Source organism: Chionomys nivalis, chromosome 9 (assembly GCF_950005125.1).
Source record: "Chionomys nivalis chromosome 9, mChiNiv1.1, whole genome shotgun sequence".
NCBI classification, from domain to species: Eukaryota; Metazoa; Chordata; class Mammalia; order Rodentia; family Cricetidae; genus Chionomys; species Chionomys nivalis.
In genome coordinates, this window is record NC_080094.1 from 17,252,516 (window position 1) to 17,272,496 (window position 19,981).

The following is a 19,981-nucleotide window of genomic DNA, read 5'->3' on the forward strand; positions in this document are numbered from 1 at the left end:
AGGAGAGTACAGTTGAGTGTGTGTGACATGGAAGCAAAAAAGAAAGACCCTGTAGGGAGAGTGGAGAACAGCATGGGGTTGGGGGCAAGAAGGAACCAACTGTAATGATAATGTATGAGAGAAAACACATGGTGTGTGTACTAACCTAAAAAGTTAACTTAAAAATTAAAATTTAAAAAGTCTAGCTTGGGTTGTAGACATTTCCCCCCTGTCTTAATAGTGTTTTTTATAGTATTTATAGTTTCTATTCTAATAGTTTTGTTTTATAAATTGGCCTAGGCAAAGCATCAATAATTATAAAACTAGTTTTAGTTTAATTGCTGCAAAATTACAAAGCTTTCACTCACCTCAGATCAGCCTGAGTTATAACTAACCTCTGTGATTTTCTGTATTGGTAATGGATTACTCATACTTCTTACCCTCTGCAGAAAAAACTGTATTTTGGCGGATGAAATGGGCCTAGGGAAAACCATCCAGTCCATCACATTCCTTTCAGAAATATTCGTCAGGGGAATCCATGGTCCTTTTCTCATCATTGCCCCTCTTTCCACCATCACTAATTGGGAGCGAGAATTCCGGACGTGGACGGAGATGAACGCTATTGTGTACCATGGCAGCCAGATCAGCAGGCAGATGATTCAGCAGTATGAAATGGTGTACAGGGACGCACAGGTGAGACCCAGAGACCCCTAACTTCACAACAGCCTTTCTACCACCTGTGAGCTACTGTTTGCTTGTTTGTAGGGTTCCTTTTGCTGAAGCTCACCCTGTGTATTTTGTGTAAGACTGTAACAAAACACACATTGAAGAGGTGCTTTCTTACCCCTATGAGATACACGTGAGGTCTTTTTTAGGACACTGAAAACTTGGTTTACTGACTAACCTGCGAAGTTGCTTGTTTGTGAGGTCAGCCAAGACTACATAGTGAGACTTTGTCTCAAAGAATTTTTATTAAAAAGAAAAGTGTATGGTGTTTAAAATTTGAGCCCCGGGAATTTGTAGAGGAAATAAACAGATTGGATAAGGAAAGATAAAAGCGAGTTTCATGTTGAAAACACAACTTTATTTTCTGTATTTTTGTTATCTGTTATCACTTTATTGAGTAGGTTTCTGTATTTTCACCAGGCAGTGGTTTTTATAATTAAAGTAAAAAAATGATCAATCAGAGGAAAACCAGGGGTTCAGATAATGTATGCATTGTTTGATAGAAATTTTATATTGCTTTAACAGTAGGCAGCTCTACTCTTGAGATGTGATGGTGACATCCAGACAGACAGCAGAAGGGGGTGTAGCCTGTCTAGCAGCACTTACAACAGCTACGTGCACACTGCTGTTGGAGTTGTGCTAGAACTGAGTGATAGGGTAAGATGACGTAAATCTGAAAAGTAGCAGAGGGTTTCCTTGAGCGTTCAAGGTAGGCCTGGCTTAAGTCGACTCTAGGCTGAAGATGATGCATAAATAGTCTTCTTAGTAATCATGATTCAGAAACGAAAAGTTCCCTTATTGCCCTTCATCTTTCTCCTCTTCATGAGGACACTGACTTGAAATTGGATTCTGTGATATTCTGAGGTCTTCTCTTTTCTAAATAGTTTATTCTTAGTTTTTCTCCTTTCTCATATGAGAGAAAACAGGGCACGTTGGCTTCTCATCTGCCATTGAACTGTGCTGTTTTCTCAGAACTACGCGTAGAATTCAGTAGCCCTAGTGTAAATTCTGCTTTGATTTGTGTCATACTCAGGGGAACCCCCTTTCAGGCGTCTTCAAGTTCCATGTTGTCATCACAACATTTGAGATGATCTTGGCAGATTGCCCAGAGCTGAAGAAGATTCACTGGAGCTGTGTGATAATCGATGAGGCCCACAGATTGAAGAACAGGAACTGCAAACTTCTGGAGGGGCTAAAGCTCATGGCCCTGGTGAGAGCTAGCTAGCTTTTTACATAAATAAACATGAATTTCTTTTGCACATCCTTTTTGCCACAGATTGACTCCCAGAGAGACCTAGAAAGCACTAAAATTCCATGAAATTTGTAACCTGGAAACATGTTTTCCAGTTTGTGCTGGGTCCCTGAGTGAACTGGTACTAGAGGTGATAGTCTTAACAAGACTGCCTCGGAACAGAGGTAGGCAGGCCTGTAGCGATTCTGAGTGAACGAGTGGCTGCTCTGGTTACTATGCAATTGCCGCTGGAGTCATTGATGTGAAAGGAGAGCTGACCTGCTAATGACTACTGCTTCGCAGCATTGGTACCCAATCTTTTCATTAAACATTTACCCCCAAATTGGGCACCGAGTGCCATGACTAATTTTTCACTACAGACATGCACTATTTTTGTGACTCCAACATGGTTCACAATCTGTTTTTAATTTTTATAGGAACACAAAGTGCTGCTCACAGGAACACCCTTGCAGAACTCTGTGGAAGAGCTCTTCAGTTTGCTTAACTTTCTGGAGCCCTCGCAGTTTCCTTCAGAGACTGCTTTCTTAGAGGAGTTTGGCGATCTCAAAACAGAAGAGCAGGTAATTGGGAACCTAACAGATTGAGACAACGTGGTGGTTCCCTTGACGTTAAGGAAAATGCAAGACAGGATGTTTTAAAGTTCCTACTCTCGTAAAATGAGCTTTGAATATTTGTTTATGTTGAAGAAAGCACCTAATTTTTAGCAATTCTTACTGCTAATAAGAATTATTTGGCCTCCTGCTTCACTGAATGCCCTTGCCCGTTCAGTGATGTGTGTAGCTCTGGCCTCAGGAGCATGGTGTTGTCTTCTGCTTCCCTCATTCCTTCATCTTTCCTGCTCCATAATCTGCAGCATGTTCCCAGGGCCACTCTTCTTGGTTATACATTACACAGTGTGAGGAAAAACAGGCAGTCACATATGTGGAGTAACTGATAATTCTAATTTTGTTTCAATTACCTGAAGTTCTCCAGCTTTAGAAGATCTAGTACAGTCTAGTTTATTAAACCCAATTTATAAAAATATTCATCTATTGTTGTTAGAAGTCTCTACTAGGAATTAAAAAAATATGTCAGACAAGCTTAATGCTATAAGAGGAACAAATAGCAGAGTTGGGCATGTAAAAGGAAGGGTCATACCCATTAGGAATCTGGAATGACAAAGGAGAGGATACGATTTAAGAATCTTTTGAGAGTAGGTTCCCAATGGTGAAGAAGAATGACTACATGGGAGGGGAAGCTCAGAATAATCAGAGCCATGAAATCATATAGTAGTGACAGATGATATGGTTGGGCTGAAACAGGATGACCGAAGTACAAAGTAAAACCAGAAGAGTCATGGTTATGTTGTTGGAAGATCTTGAAATGGAGGTTGAAGAACAAGACGGTAACAGAGGAGTCTTACAAGACATTTTCTTAAAGAAAGCTAATTGATCTAGCAACGGTGCAAAAATGTGTTGGTGTAGAGAATTTGGGGACCAGAAAAGTTTAAGACTGCCACTGACTGATGTGAATACACTGTGGTTCCAATCTGTTGCTTTTACTTGTCATGCACTTCAGACTTTGGAAACAGTGAAAAAAATCACATCTAATTCTCCTCCTCTGTATTCAATATCTGTTGATCCTTCAAAAGCCAGATCCAACCCACTCTCCATTTTTGGACCATTGGAAATGCATCCTCTTCTCCCATTGCACTTAATTTGTGGTATGCATTTTTTCTTCTTCCTAGACAATGATCTCCTTGAGGACAAGGCCCACATCTTCTTCAAAGTTGTGTTTGTTGTATTGACCAGCAAAGTGTCTGGCATGTAGTATACTCTAAATGATTCAGGTATGAACCAAGTGAAGGGCAAAAGCTGAACCCAGCATGTGGCAGATTGACATTTGTCCCTACCTTTAACAATTAGCTAGCACTGTTTTTCTCTTTAGGCTCTTACATAGTAACTCTTTACTCACTGGGGGAACAACATTCCTAAATTCCTTTGGATAGTAAAACTAAGGTCTAAAAACAGTTAGGTTTAAAGTTGATATTACAAAAAAATATTAGCTGTCTGGTTTATTTTGTATTTTTAATTATATTTTTTTAATTGACACAAAAATTGTATATGCGTTTTATACCATAGATTTTGAAATATGTACACATAGAAATGGCTGAATCAAACTACTTAATTTATGCATTACATTATCATCTTACATTTTGTGGTGAAAATACTCAAAATCCACTCTTCACAGCAGTCCTCAAGAATACATTGTTATTAATTATAGTTACCATGTTATACAATAGCTCTCTTCACTTTGTTCTATCTAACCAAAATTGTATGACCTTTGACCAACATCTCCCAAGCCCACTCTGATAATCTTCATTCGACTTATTTTATAAAGAAGAAATGTTTTATTTTAAAACACAGTACATATAAGTTCTCAGAAATGTCTATTTCCAACATAAAACATGTTCATCATCGTCTAAGACCTATTTCAGTAAGTATCTCTCCTTACCCGACCCTCAAGTTGTGCTGTGTTTCTTCAGGGAGCAGTGCTGCAGCAGATCCTGCCCCTTTTAGAAACAGTGAACAGACAGCCCTTCTTGACTTTGGAACTTAATTTCTTTTGTGCTCTCATGTCCTTTTTTTTGTTTTCTCATCAGGGTTGATCTTACTGGTATCACACTTGAGCTGTATGTGGGTTAATTTGGGTGTTTGACCTTGAATCAACTACACTGTCATTGTCTTCCTGGAAGAGGAAATGGGTTACCTTGTTCTATAGTCTAGTGAATGGGATCTTTGTGTAGGTGTGGTCTCTTAGACACATAGCCAGATTTTAGCAAAGAACACTACCAGACTTGAAATGGACCAAATATGACAGCTCCTACGATGTTACGATACAGCATTAATTCTTCACACACTCCTACTTCTAAACACAAATACTTCTGCTGTTATTTAAAAGGCATAGGATAACTCCATTTCAAACTGCCTCTAGTTCTTAACTTTGTCCTTTTCAGCATCTCCGTCTTTCTTCTTAATGTATCACTTGTACTTTCTAACAAGACAAAGTATTCTTGGTATAATTTCCGTGCATGTGTGTATAGGAAAAAGAGTAAGAAAGCTTTGTTTCCTCCATCCGAGAGAATAGGTGTTGTCTTCCTTTTCCCTTTTTATTTTGTTAAAAGGTTGCCACAAAGATTCTTGATATATGTTGAATTGAAACCAGATCCCCTTTTCTTCCAGATATTATTCTAAGCTCCCCTTTTCATGTGACTTCTATGACCTCAACACTATGATGACATTGAAGAGATTATAGTGAATCTTGAAATATCATATTGATCATTTAGTCCAGACTGGGGCAAATAAATGGCTATCCTTTTCCTAAACAGGTAAAGAAATTGCAGTCTATCTTAAAACCAATGATGCTTCGGCGCCTGAAAGATGATGTGGAAAAGAACCTTGCTCCGAAGCAAGAAACCATCATCGAAGTAGAACTGACCAATATCCAGAAAAAGTATTACCGTGCCATCCTGGAGAAAAACTTTTCCTTCCTGACCAAAGGCGCAAATCAGCACAACATGCCCAATCTTATCAATACTATGATGGAACTAAGAAAATGCTGCAACCACCCCTACCTGATCAATGGTGAGTCAGGGCAATAGGGAGCAGTAACTCAGGACAGGCATGGGCATCTGCTAAAAGCCAGTGATGAGCAAATGCCTTAAATGCTAAGTTCTCTTTATACACTGGCCTAGTGGTTTTTAACCTTCCTAATGCTGCGACCCCTTTTTGGTTTTTTCTTTTTTTTTTTCTTTTTTTTTATTTTTTTTTTATTTTTTATTTTCGAGACAGGGTTTCTCCATAGCTTTTTGGTTCCTGTCCTGGAACTAGCTCTTGTAGACCAGGCTGGCCTCGAACTCACAGAGATCCACCTGCCTCTGCCTCCCGAGGCGTGCGCCACCACCGCCCGGCGGGCTGCGACCCTTTAATACAGTTCTTCATGCTACGGTGACCCCAACCATAAAACTATTTCATTTTTACTTCATAACTAATTTTGCTATTGTGAATTGAAATGTAAATATCTAATATGCAGAATATCTGATATGCAACTCCAAAAGAGTTGTGACCCACAGGTTGAGAACCACTGCACTAAAACTTAACTTTTTTTTCTTTTTAGTAAGTATGAAATAGAGGTATTTGAGAATGATGGATCTGCCTGAATAATGTAATAACTTCTATCAACTCTGCCTCTGCAGGGCTTCTGTAGACCTGCCTAGCAGAGAATGTGGCGTTAACTATCAGTTTGTTGCCCTTATGACTCATAATCTCACCCAGACTTTCCATTTGAGAATAGAAATGTGTTACTCAGTTGAATGAATGAATGACGGTGCAGCAATGAGATTAAATGTTTGTGTATAAGTTCGGTCATATTAGTCACTCTGACTAATTGGAGAAGGTGTGGCAGTCAACCTCAGTTGTCTTCTTCAATCACTCTGCACCTTATTTTTGAGACAGGGTCTTTCATTGAACCACGAGTTCACCAATTCAACTAGACTGGCTGTCTAGGAAGCCCAAGTAGTCTCCTTTCTCTACCTCCTGCCCTATTCTGGGGTCGCAGGCATCTGCTACCATACCCATATTTTCATGTAGCGCTGAGGATTGAACTCAGGTCTTGCCAACTGAGCCATCTCTGTAGGCCAGGGTTTGGATGTTTTGCTTGGTTTTAGAGGTTTAGAAAGATGGTGAAACTGTTTGAGGAACCCTAGTAGTGGTGGGACTTGGATCCTTTTCTTGCTGATCTTGCAGTAACAAAGTTATGAAAGTCTTCTGCCAACTCTGGATGATTTTCTCTGTTTGAGTAAGTTGGGTCAGAACTTGACATCCCAAACTCTGAATTTCCTAGAGGGAGTTCTCAGTAAAGTAAGGTGACTTTACCTGCAAACTGACTGCTAAGGGTACAGACCCCGAATCTGACTGCTGGTCCTGTAGTTAGGATTTCCTGTATTTCTCCAGAATCTACAAAACAAAGAACAGCTTTTAATTACATCTTATTCAAGAATAGTTTTGCTCATTCTTTTCCAGGGGCAGAGGAAAAGATTCTGGAAGATTTCCGGAAAGCCCACAGCTCTGAGGCCTCTGACTTTCAGCTGCAGGCCATGATCCAGGCGGCCGGGAAGCTGGTGCTGATCGACAAGCTGCTCCCCAAACTGATCGCAGGTGGCCACAAAGTGCTCATCTTCTCTCAGATGGTGCGCTGTCTCGACATCCTGGAAGATTATCTCATCCAGAGGAGGTGAGGCTGTCCTTTCTCAGCACTCTAACGCAGCACTGTAGGCTTGAACATCGACAACAACAAAACGTCACCGTTAGCGAAAAGGAATGCCTTTTAAAGATGGACTAAGTCCATTGTTAATCTTAGGACCAGATAGTCTCGAGTTTAACTGTCTGGAATAAATTCATAATTCATAACTTCCATAATGTGGAGTTACTGTTTTGCTTAAGAAAAATCCCACACTTGTTTATCTTTACTTCCGTTGGAAGAAATAGAATTGCAGTAGCATTAGGCATGATGTAGGGTCATTCTTATTGTCTAGTATGGTAGATGTGCATCATTGAAGGCATGATATCCTTAAGTTTCTAAAGTACTTGAGCCAACAACTCAGAAAGAATTGTCCACTCAGTGGCTCTCCGAGGCTTTGTGACACTGACTATGGCACCCTGCTTTTTACTCCTGACTTCCGTGCTTGTGCAAGTGAGAAGTCCGGCATTGTGGATTGTTTAGATTCTGTGCAGGAACTGCACTGGTCTCCTCTCACTGTCTTCGACTCTCTGTCACTGTGATATACGGGTGATCTGAAGATGGTGATTGGAGTTAGTAGCATTAACACTACACGTCTTCTCAAGTAGTTAAATTGGAGTAGGTCTCAGTTGTCTTAGCACATGTTCCTATCTTTGAAGATTCTGTTTGTCATTATAAATTACATCACTTCACAGAAAGAATACTGAAGGAAATGGCAGATTTAACTGTGGATATGCTAACTTTTAATATTGTGTAGATAGTTCTTCAAAGTTAGATTAGATAATAAGGAAAGTCCTCTGAGCACCATGGTAGAAATTTACAAGAAAGAATTATTGAGACCTACTATTCTCTTCTTGGAGGAAGCTAATGGGTCTAAACCTTCTGTTGAAACCTGTTATAGATACCAAGTGAACAGAACAGCACAGCTGCTGGTGTTCCATGACTAATTCTGATTATTTCTTACTGAATTTTACACAAAAATGTTACATGCTTATGGAGGGTTATAAATGTGAGCACTCTCACTCTTTGTTTTCTCTGTGTGTGTGTGTGTGTGTGTTTTCCAACTGCTCATTGCTAGCAGACAAGAAAATTGTTCATTTCCCTTCAGGTTTTCTGAGGTCAACAACTCTTGTGCCAAAAACATGTCATCTCCAGTCCCTTAGAGGTTTATCCAGAGTGCCACCTGCTTCTTGTTGACATAGAGTTTCTTAGAATTACAGCTTGATGAGCCCCATTAATTCCTAGGGATCTTATTCAAAATACAGTTGTCACAGAGGGTTAATTACTGAAGTTTAGTGTGGGAAATTTTCTGGTATCTGCTTTCTTCATTCGAACTTATTAGCCTTCCAGGTTTTCTTTGTTCTTGAGTGTCTTTACTGCTCCAGCTGTCAGTTTGGTTTTGTCCTCATTTAATTTCATGCCAGATTCATACAGAAGTGGGGGCAGAGCCAGAAGATCTGGCTCAGAAATAAAGGGAGAGTTGAGAGTGATTTAAGAGTTCATATGAATCCATTTTTAGTTGTTTGTTCTTTGAGAGCACTCCCTCAAAACTAAACAAGTGATAGAATGAGAATCGTCTCTGCCATTCTGCACGCATACCTTTTTTTTAAAAAGAAAACAAAAACAAAAAACTATTGTTATGTTATAACTGCCAAAATGCTTTCTGCTTTATGGACACAACCCATCCTTGCCATGCCTCCCCAGGTGATGTCCTAGCTTTGTCATCCCTGTTTGTTGATTTTGTCCTTCCGGAATGTTGTTTCAAATGACTTGGTCTTTCTTTAAAAACAGTTTTTCAGGTTTATTTATTTTTATGTGTATGGACATTTTACCTACAAGCATGCCTGTGTGCTGTGTGCATGTCTGATACCCAGGGATGACAGAAGATGATGTCAGATACAACGGAACTGGAGTTACAGATGGTTGTGAACCACCATGTAGCTGCTGGGACTCAAACCCAGGTCTTCTGCATGAGCAGCCAGTACTCGAACCACTGAGCCCCAGGCTCAGTCTTTTTCTCAGAATGTTCTTAATCCTTCTACTTGACTATCAGTTTGGTGCCAGAGTAACTTGCCCCTATAAATTCACTTGTTGAGAATCCATTGTCAATGGAGTCAGTAGGAAGGATATAAAAAGATATAGAAAGAAAAAAAAAAGTTTGCTGTTAAGCCATACTGCTCTGTTATTTCATGGTATCCTACATAAACACCTGTGTTTTGTTTTATTTTCTGAATAGTCAGTAGCAATATGTCCCTTGAACAATTTCATTTCCTGTTCTTTATCCTCTTAACCTTTACCCCACCATGCTGTCCAAACCGTTATTATCTGTCAGCAGGTGCCCTCCCACCTCACTCCATTGCCCTCTTCTTGTTCTTTAGTCTTCCTTGTTGTTTTCTTTTTTTTTTAAGATTTATTTATTTATTATGTATACAACATTCCTTCCATGTGTGCCTGCAGGCCAGAAGAGGGTACCATAGCTCATTATAGATGGCTGTGAGCCACCATGTGGTTGCTGGGAATTGAACTCAGGACCTCTAGAAGAGCGGCCAGTGCTCTTAACCGCTGAGCCATCTCTCCAGCTCCCTTGGTGTTTTCTTATTCTTTTGACTCTTTGCTCTTTTAGGGACCCCAGCCACCCAGCTCCTAAATAAATACATGGATGCTTATTCTTACTTATAAAAGTCTGACCTTCGCTCGCTTTGTTTCTTGCCAGCTTTCCTTAACTTAAATTAGCCCATATACCTTTTGCCTTTGGGCTTTTACCTTTTCTTACTTCTGTATATCTTACTTTGACTGTTATTTCATGGCTGGCTGTATGGCTAGGTGGCTGGCCCCTGGTGTCCTCCTCTCCTTGTTCTGTCTTACTCCTCTTTCTTTTTTTCAGATTTCTCCTCCTATTTATCCTCTCTGCCTGTCAGCCCCGCCTATCTTTTCTCCTACCTCACTATTGCCATTCATCTCTTTATTAGACCATTGGGTGTTTTAGACGATAAAGAGTCACAACTTCACAGAGTTAGACAAATGCAGCACAAACAAAAGTCACACACCTTAAAATAATTTTCTACAGCATTCTTATCCCTAGCATATCTTAGAAACCCTTTCTATGATTTGACTCTACACATGAAGGTTTTGCTCTGTGCATCTAACGTTTTGAAAAACTGACAGGGTGGAAATGGCCATTTTATAGTCCAGGTCTGCCAGTACAGGCTCCTTACCACTTCCAATTACTCTGAGCCACTGGAAACTGAAGTGAACTCTGAGCCCAGATACGAGCACTGCTGACATCTGCTTTTTTGCCAGGAAAATTGTAGAATGAGATTCTCTGCAGTATAAACTGGGAAATTTGTGAGAATAAGTTATTTATACAACTTATTGGGGATCGGTACTTTGTGATTTTAACTCTTGTAGTCATCCTGGCTTTTTTTTTTTTTAATTGTTTCACACGGGAGACATTTTTTGATGCTATTTTAATCTGCTATACTTCTTCTGTAGGGGGTGGCATTTCTTTGAAGCTGTTGTCATTTGATCTAAATTGAGAAGGGGAGGATTGGGACCATTGGTCATTTGCTTTCTGATTGTTTGTTCTTTGAACCATGATTAACACCTGGGCTTTTATTCATTTGGGTCCCCTCAGATACACCTATGAGCGAATTGATGGGCGAGTACGGGGGAACCTGCGCCAGGCAGCCATCGACCGGTTCTGTAAGCCAGACTCAGACCGCTTTGTTTTTCTTCTGTGCACCAGAGCAGGAGGCCTAGGGATCAATCTCACAGCTGCTGATACCTGCATCATATTTGATTCTGACTGGAACCCACAAAATGATTTGCAGGTAACCATTAGGATGATTGCTCTTTGTGTTAGCTGCCCTGACTTCCAGGATGTCATGACAGATGTGGCTTAGTTATAGATTGTCTGCTGTGCTTCGTGCAGTGGTATAAGCTTTTAGGGCTTTGGCCAGGAGAAGAAACTAAATGAAAAGTAGGTGTTAACCCCTTCCCACTAATACCCTGGCTTCAAAGAAAGTTGATGATTATAAATAAAATCTATTGGCAGTTCTTTGTACTGGTGAAGGGATGTTAGAATCAAAAATGGGTTGCTAAATATGGCAAATAGTTTTTGAAGAAGTAACATATACTCAACATTAAGGTTAAAAGGCAAAAGCTAGTATTTGATCTATCAAGAACCTAATTTGGAGTTAGGGGTGTGAGTCAGTGGGAGAACACTTGCCTAGCATATACAAATCCCTGCAGCTAATCTTTTTAAATAAAGATTTAAAACAAAAAATTAGGAAAGTATTACCTCGATGCCTGCCATCTATTTATTTAATAGTTTGTTTGAATACAGCACATTCCCATGTTTATTTTGGTCAACTTCATTTTGCAGTGGTGGCTGTAAATAGGTTGGCAACAGAAACCACCAAAGCCACAAAGTGTTTAGCGTCAGGCACTTGGCCAGTCTTCACAAACCTAGACAGATTCTTCATGAGCCCTTGGCAGCTGTGAAGCTCTGGACTCCTTTGCAATGCTTACTCAACATTAAACTGGTTGTAGGGCAAAATGTCGACGAGAACAATAGTATGAGAAACCAAAAATGAGTGGCCAGTTTAGACATTCCTACAGGAATTTTTAGAAAGCAGATTGGAAGCATTAAGGGCAGAGTCAAAAGTTTGGAATAAACTTACCTCTCCTAATGGAGTGTAATCATTAACCATTGAATAGGTAAAACACCAAGAAAAGCAAAAAGTGGGAATGCCAAACCTAGCACAGAGGTAAAATCATCTAAGATGATTGATTTACATGTGTAGCAACCAAAGGAAGTAGGTTGAGCGGTCCAGAATTAGATCTGAGAAGAGAGGAGGAGATACTTTGTAATGGCTGTTTTTAATATGGACTGCTGGAAAATTGGAAAAAGATAAAAAATAATCATGAAGTCCGCACTGAAATTAGAGAGTTTGACGTTTTTCCATGTGTTTTCAGTGTGTGAGATTCCTCTAACACTCAGCTTAAATGAAGTGACCAAGAAGACCAGCACTATAGATGGTCAAGGTGCAGCCTGTATGCTCAAACATCACAAAAACATAGTGAGTGAGGGAGTCAGCACAATAATGATAGCCCAGGTCAGGGTTGGATTTTGACTCTTGCTCTTCCAGTCTAGCTTTTAAGAGTTCATAATTTGGTAGGAATTTCTTTTTTTCTCTTTTTAACGTGTCATCAAACTTTAGCTATTTAAAAATAAGAAGAAAAAGAAACCGGGCAGTGGTGGTGCACACCTTTAATCCCCAGCACTCTGGAGGCAGAGGCAGGTGGATCTCTGTGAGTTCAAGGCCAGCATGGTCTACAAGAGCTGGTTCCAGGACAGCTAGTACTGTTACACAGAGAAACCATGTCTTGAAAAATCAAAAGAAAAAGAAGAAAAATATTGGGTACTTTAAAGGCAAGAAATTGGATAAATAATTATTGGGAGTGATTGATGAATTTGTAAAGGTGATAATGATATTTAGAGGAACGGTTCAAGTTCTAAGTCTCTGAGTCTAGAGATGAAACAAAGTTCTGCATGCTTGATGGACTGGAGTCTACCTACAGAACAGTGCACTCTCCATATGCACAAATATACTTTCATTCTTCATAATGTTTGTCCTTATACATGGAGTATATACAGAGTAGGGGAGAATCTGGAGCCTTGACCTTCAGACCTCCTTGTGATTGCCAAGACTGCAACTAAATCACCTGTGAAGGTGGGTAAAATAAGAGATCCTAGCACTACTGAAAAACTACTAGACTTCCCCAAGTGCTATTCTTATTCCATATGTTTTGCTCATGTAAACACATTAATATCTTTAATAAATGAATCATCAACAATTCTTTGAAGCCGGGCGGTGGTGGCGCACGCCTTTAATCCCAGCACTCGAGAGGCAGAGGCAGGCGGATCTCTGTGAGTTAGACCAGCCTGGTCTACAAGAGCTAGTTCCAGGACAGGCTCCAAAACCACAGAGAAACCCTGTCTCGAAAAACCAAAACAAACAAACAATTCTTTGAGGTTATTGCCCTTGGGAAATAGATTTAGTCACAAGCATTTATCTAGAAATGGGTTGAGGGAATACCACCTATACTGCCTGATATAAATATCAAACCATGGGAAATAGAGCCCATTTTGAAGCAGGTTTTAATCTCTGTCATAGTGAAATTTTAGCAGAGCTCCAGAGTTCACTGTGTTCTCAATCGATATGGCAATATCTGGACCAGTCCAAAGTTGTTTCTAGTCAGGACACACCAAGAAGGTATCATTGCAGGGATAATTTCTTAACTGAATTCCAAATGGAGCCCTGTAGGACCTTGAAAGTAAAGCAAGCATGATTATAGGAAGACTGGACTCTGCCAACGTGCACCTGAGTCTGAACTAGGCAAATTTGCTAATGAAACAGATCTAAGATGATCATCTCAAAGAGTGTCTTTTGACTCAAGTTTCAGAGGTTACAGCCCGTGATCATTTAACCCTGTTGCCTTCAGGCCTGCAGCAGCACAGCACACCACTGGGGGAGCAGCCTTTTCAACTCATGGTAGCTCGGAAGCAGAGAGTCAGTAGCTGGTCCCAATATCCCCTTAAAGAACATCTCCACCCTGATCTAATCTTCCCCTGTTAGGACCCATTTCTCATCATTTTCTGTAGTGCAAAGCACATCTTTAAGGCAGGTCTCTGGACATATCTGCTTCTGTGGCTGGAGAATAGACCTCCAGTCTCTGGAAAATCGGCTGAGCATCAAAAATTAATCCTGTTTCCTTTAGGCTTTTCATTGTTACTGTGCATCCATTCTGCCCTCTAATTGTTTTCTGGAGAGGGAGAGGTGATTTGGTTTTGGTTTGTGAGACAAAAGTCTTAATACATAACCTAGGTTGGCATGGAGCCCAGATCTTCTTGCTCCTCCTTTCAGGTCCTATGCTGTTGTGCCTGGCTAGGGATATTTTTTAATTTAGATCTTCATAAGACATTGTTATTGAATATTATCTGTTATTTCCTTTATCTGTTTTGAAGTCTGATTTGTCCAGTAAATCATATCCTGCTCCCATTCCCTGATCGGGGTCAGTTCAGAAATAGACATAAGTGAACAATAAAGGATCAGAACATTGACTTTCAAAAGTCTGAAGATACTGACAGAACTTGGCTCAGTGACTCCTACACATGCACATCCTCATGTCTTGGCTAAACTTGCCCACCCAACTCGATTGACAGCCATCCATAGAGTGGAAGATGCCATGTAAGCCTGTTAGTGGCAGAGACGAAGTCAGTATTCAGAGATGGGTGATCTTCCAGTACTGCAGTAAGCAGGCTGTGGGTACAGAATCCCAGAGCCTTAGGAGAAAATGGCAGTGCATCGACATAATACCCAAGACTGGAAAGTGGAAATTCAGCAGTGTGCTCAAAGTGGTTGAATTAGTTAGGAGTTTGTGAATTGGGACTGTGAGTTGTTTTTTAACCAGTGATTGTGTGTGCATTAAGGAGCAAGTATAATTTAAAGTGATAAGGAAAACACACTTTTAAAATGTAATAGAAGTGCTACCTCAGAAGAGAATATGGGCAAAAGGAAAAGACAGCTTTGCGTTTGTGGTTTTTTTTGAGAATTTTTAAGTTGTTTTGAGACAGGGTCTCACTCTGTACCCCCACTAGCATCAAACTCAAAATCCTCCTGCCTCAGCTGAGTACTAGAATTGTAGGTATGAGCTACCATACTGAACTGGTTTTTGTTTGTTTGTTTGTTTTGTTTTTTGTGACATCCATTTCATTATTACACAGTGGTAAAAGGCATAATGTAAGGTTTTTCCGACCTCTATACTGAAATTGACAGTAGTAAATGAGGGCAGAATTAGTTTCTAACTTGTCACTGCTAAGTGACTGAGCTGTACCCTTTTGTTTGCATCGAAAGCACTGGCATCTGTGGCTATTTTATTTTCTTAAAGCATTGCATCCAGCCTGTGTTCACCTCAGATGGCTCAAAAAGCAAAGAACAAATTGTGAGTCTACAAATCATGCAGAACATCAGAGCTCTGTGATTTTTTTTCCCAGGTGTGAAAGATATAACTGTGTCTCACTCCCGAGGTCCCACTCTGTACCCTTGTGATGCATCTCATTTGGGCCGCACTGCAATTGCTGTCCTCTTCTGAATGTTTCTCCCTTTCTTTCTTTTGTATGTGAAAGTTCTGATTAGGAAAATAATACTTTGAGATTTGATCATATAATGACAGACAAGTCAGTTCTCTCTCTCTCTCTCTCTCTCTCTCTCTCTCTCTCTCTCTCTCTCTCTCTCTCTCTCTATTATTATGGGTGTTTGCCTGTGTATATGCCTGTGAATGACAAGTCTCTTAAATATGACAAGATCTGCTTATCCTGTGCCATTTCAGGTAAATTGTCTTGGTAGAGAGAGCATTATGTTTGTCTGCTGATACCATTTTGCTGCTTGTTTTTCTTGGTTATCTAGCAGCCCAGAGGTGAGGAGTCTGAGACAATCTTCATTGTGGTCAGAGACCCATGATCCTGCTTGCTTTTTGTCCTGCAAACCTCCATGTGTGTGATTAAAATCTTGGTCTTAACCTGAGGCAGGAAAAAGAAGGCAGGCAAGTGTGATGTATTTGTATAGGCTCACAGAACTCATAGATGACTCTGTAGACTGTTCAATCTCCTAGTTGGATCGGACAACCCCACCATTGCTGGGAATATGTATGTTTCTTCAGTTGAGCCCATTTCTGCCCTGTATATAAAATTGGGTTCTAGGCATGAGTAAGAAAAGGGATGTGTGTGCTAGAAAAGCACTAGTGTGCCTGTCACACTCCTGTTCCAGACCTTCGTCTAGAATGCTTATTCAGGTAGGTGCATTGACATTTGTGGAGTTCTAGCTACTCAGGAGGCTGAGACTGGATTCTCTGAGCCTAGGAGCTATAGGTCAGCTTGGCCAATGCAACAAGACCTCAATATAAAACAAAACAAACCATCACCAGCAAAATAAAAAAACATAAATAGCCATGAATCCCTAGCTAAATAAATGGGATATAACTAGTATTATTCCCACTCAAAAAATAGAAAAGAAATGGCTAAGTTACCATTAGCCAAACATTATGGTAATTCTGACTGAGGACAAGTTTGCTGATAGAAGTTAGTATGAGAATCAGTGTGTTTGTAAGACCCTAAAATATCTACTCATAAGATACTCAAAAAGAGTAAAAACTATTTTATAATTGAGAAGTTTGGCAGACAGCATCTGAATCAAGTCCAAATCACATCACAAGCAAATAGACACATGACATCATGTGCTCCAACAGGATACGTGATAAAGACACTATCGTGTCTATGATATTCTTGCTTAAAATGTGTAACTTACATCTAAGAAAAAACTGGGCAAATACAAACCGACAAACCGAGGGAAAAACTCTAAAAAGCTTGCCAATACCTTTTACGGTCATGATCATGGAGGTAAAGAAAGACAAAGGTGCTGTCTCTTGAGGAAGAGACCTGGTCAGTTGTCCTCATCGATCTAGACCATGAAACTCAATATAGACAAGTTCAACATAACCGCCTATACAACCTACCCATGCATGCTTCAGCATTGCCAGGGCAGAAATTCTATTTTTTCCCATGCTTAACTTTGAACAAAGAATGGAGAAACATCTCTGTAGACTGCTATGGAATCTATCTTGATGTATTGTTGAATAAAAAAATAAAAATATGTGTATATGCTAGCATTTATTTATTTATTGGGGGAGTGCAAGAGGGTCTCACTGTGTTGACTTTGCCTGACCCAGAACTTAGTATATAGATTAGACTGGTCTTAAATGCTAACATTTATTTTCAGTGGCCTATTGAAGTTTGTCTCCCCTGTCCCTGATTAAAGAAAGGTAAAACTAAAACACAAAAAGCAGTTTGTGTAATTTTTTAAATGGTTACCTGTACAGAGAGCTAGGAAACAGTATACGTGACAGAAGCCAGTTTTCCCAAATATGCCTTAAGTTTATGACTTTAGAATCACTTTAAATATTTTCTATCGTTATTGTACAGATTGGTTTTTGAGCTTTTAAAAAGTCTCAAAATGCTGAGTTTCGGTTTACTTTTCACGTAACTTCCTATGTTTGTTAAAAAAATGTTTTCTCAAAAAAGTAATTAATAAAGAATAGGTTTATTTATGATGTTACAGTATATAAACAAAAATGTTATTTTCCAAAGTTTCTTGAGTTTAGTTCTATCCCTTCAGGTTGGTTGGTTGGTTGATTTTTTTTGTTACAGAGTCTCATGTACCCCAGGCCGCCCTTAGATTTCTTTTGGAGCAAAGGTTGACTTCGAACTCATAATCCTCCAGTTTCTGCCTCCCAAGAGCTGGGCTCTCGTGTGTGATGCCACACCCAGCTCAAAACCAAAATGAGGAATTGGGTCTCTCTGTGTATTAGGTAGACAGCATAGCTTCAGCAAGAAATTCTCTGTATATATTTTATATACTTTTTTGAGTTTTTATATACTTTTTATTTTCAATTCTGATAGATTTTTATCCAGATTTCATATCTAGGTTTGCATTTTGTCCTATTTATTATTTTTGCCTATTTTTCAGTTTTCTCTTTTTCTCTGAAACACACATTTCAATGAAGAATATGTTAGGGGCGTAGATCCTTTTAACTTCTAAACACTGGGTCTCTATTCCATATGTACAAGGGCCTTCTCTTCTATAGCCATGGTGTAATTCTCAGAATCTGAAAATAAGAGCATTACTCTTTAATCATCTAGTCAATATTGAAATAATATTTCATTTCTTTCCTGCTCTTTTATAACTTATCAGTCTCTCAGTCCAGGATCCAACCCAAGATTGACAATTACACTTACTCTTTAGCTTCCTTTAATCTGGATCATCTCAAGTTTCTCTTTTTCTCCGATTTTTTTGCTGAGTGATAGCTGGCTCTTCTGTAGAGTGCTTCTAATTTGGATTGTCTGCCTGCTCAGGAGTGAGTTCAGATTTGGTACCCTACCGGATTGATGCATCCTTCTCAGCCATCAGAAACGCAAAAGCATGGTCTTTATTTCTCTGGTCATGTTCACTTTGATCACTTCGGTTTCCCTACTCAAAAGTAGCTATTTCTCCCTTTGCAATGTGTAAGTAATTTTAGAGTGATGCACTGAAACAGTGCCTGTTCTTTCCAGTTTTACCTGTGGTATTTATTAGCTTCTGTTGGTTATCTTTACCTGAGCCAGTTGTTGCTTGGTGCTTATACATTGCTGATACTCTTAACACCATGGCTTGGTGTATGTTTGTTAGTTGACATACTGCTCCAGAGGTTTTGTTTTTTCTTTTTTTCTGATTTATTTATGTCAATGTGCACTCATGGGTTCTTTAATTAGGTGGGTTGTAATTCAATAGTGTCTTCTTTTTGATGGTTAGATGGTGTGTGTGTGTTCTGATATTATCCTTATGCATACTATGCGTGCATTTTACTGCTGACTGCATCAGTAGCTCTTTTTAATTATTATTTTGAGTCAGGATCTTACTAAATTGCCTAGGTTGGCCTTGAACTTTCAGTAGCTGGAATTACAGCCATGTGTAGCTGCCTGGCTCAAGTCTTATTTTTCTTACATGGAGTACAGTGTTGTTTTGGATTTGTCACACACACACAGACACACACCACCGAAATTAATTTCCCATTGAAAAATATGCTGTTTTCACTAGTTAGTGCCGTTGGTGTGTTGTAATAGTATTTTTCTGAGCATGTTAATAGACGGATGTGCATATTAGTCAGTGTTCGCTAAAAGAACAGAATTAATAGAGTCAATATTAAGTAACACGGGAAGTTAACTTGCCGGTAGGAGTGAGCAAAAGCTCTCTTCCATTTCCTTTTATGTGGGATGCCCAGATTTAGGGTGGTCTTCCACCTCAGATGATCCAGTTAAGAAAACATTTTACAAGCATGCCTAGCAGTTCGGGTTTTAGTTAATTGTTGATGTAATCAAGTTGACAACCAATATTAGCCATCACAACATGAAACTGGTCTCTGTGTTTGGTGGTCTTCTGCTGTCATGCCATTTGAACACTGCTAAAGGACTCAGGTGTCATTTTCAGCCATAAGTTAGTAAAAGGGTCAAATTCTAACCAGATAGGCAGACTTAAGAATCTCTACTTTACTTAGACTCCTTCCTTTTTCCTGTCCCGCAGATAGCCTCCTTTAACCTCCTGGCATTTGAACCATGAGTCCTACTGCTTACTGTTCTATTCCAGATGCTGGGGGTCACAGTAAGACCATGAGACAGAAGCAGGACTCTGCAGCTGTCCTTTTCTGCCACTGTCTTCACTCATTTGAGAGCCAGGGCACATCATCACTGCTTGGGTTCACCTCTGTCAAAGCAAGAAAGCTCTCAGGTCTGCAGGAGTACCTGCAGCCTTCACACGTGTGGCATGATTATTCCTCCTGGTCACTGTCAGTGACATCCCTTCCTCCTTGATGGTGGGAGTGGATGTTTCTTGTTGAAAAAAACAACAGAATTCCTTTTTAAACAATAGGTGAATTTAGTTTTATACAGGAAATGCCAAGAAGAACTGCGGTAAAAGCAAGGGAACTGTTAAACCCTATTGGTCTTTGTTACAATATGTAGGCATAAATACACAGCTCTTTGTGTTCCTTGAACATCTATGTACAAGCACGCAGCCCCCTGACCATTGATTCATACTGATACCTCCATGCTAACACTACAGAGTCATTCTGTAGAGTCTTATCTCCATAGTCTGC

General features: G+C 39.7%; 1 protein-coding gene across 2 annotated transcripts in view; it reads left to right on the forward strand.

Annotated features, from left to right (window-relative positions):
- Chd6 (chromodomain helicase DNA binding protein 6) overlaps positions 1-19,981 on the forward strand; it is a 179,994-nt gene that overhangs the window by 105,402 nt on the left and 54,611 nt on the right. For both annotated transcript variants that reach the window (XM_057781825.1, XM_057781826.1), the window contains exons 12-17: positions 429-672; positions 1,739-1,915; positions 2,374-2,517; positions 5,325-5,580; positions 7,018-7,228; positions 10,869-11,064. In XM_057781825.1, the coding sequence (XP_057637808.1) occupies positions 429-672; positions 1,739-1,915; positions 2,374-2,517; positions 5,325-5,580; positions 7,018-7,228; positions 10,869-11,064 (1,228 nt within the window). The remainder of the gene's footprint in view (positions 1-428; positions 673-1,738; positions 1,916-2,373; positions 2,518-5,324; positions 5,581-7,017; positions 7,229-10,868; positions 11,065-19,981) is intronic.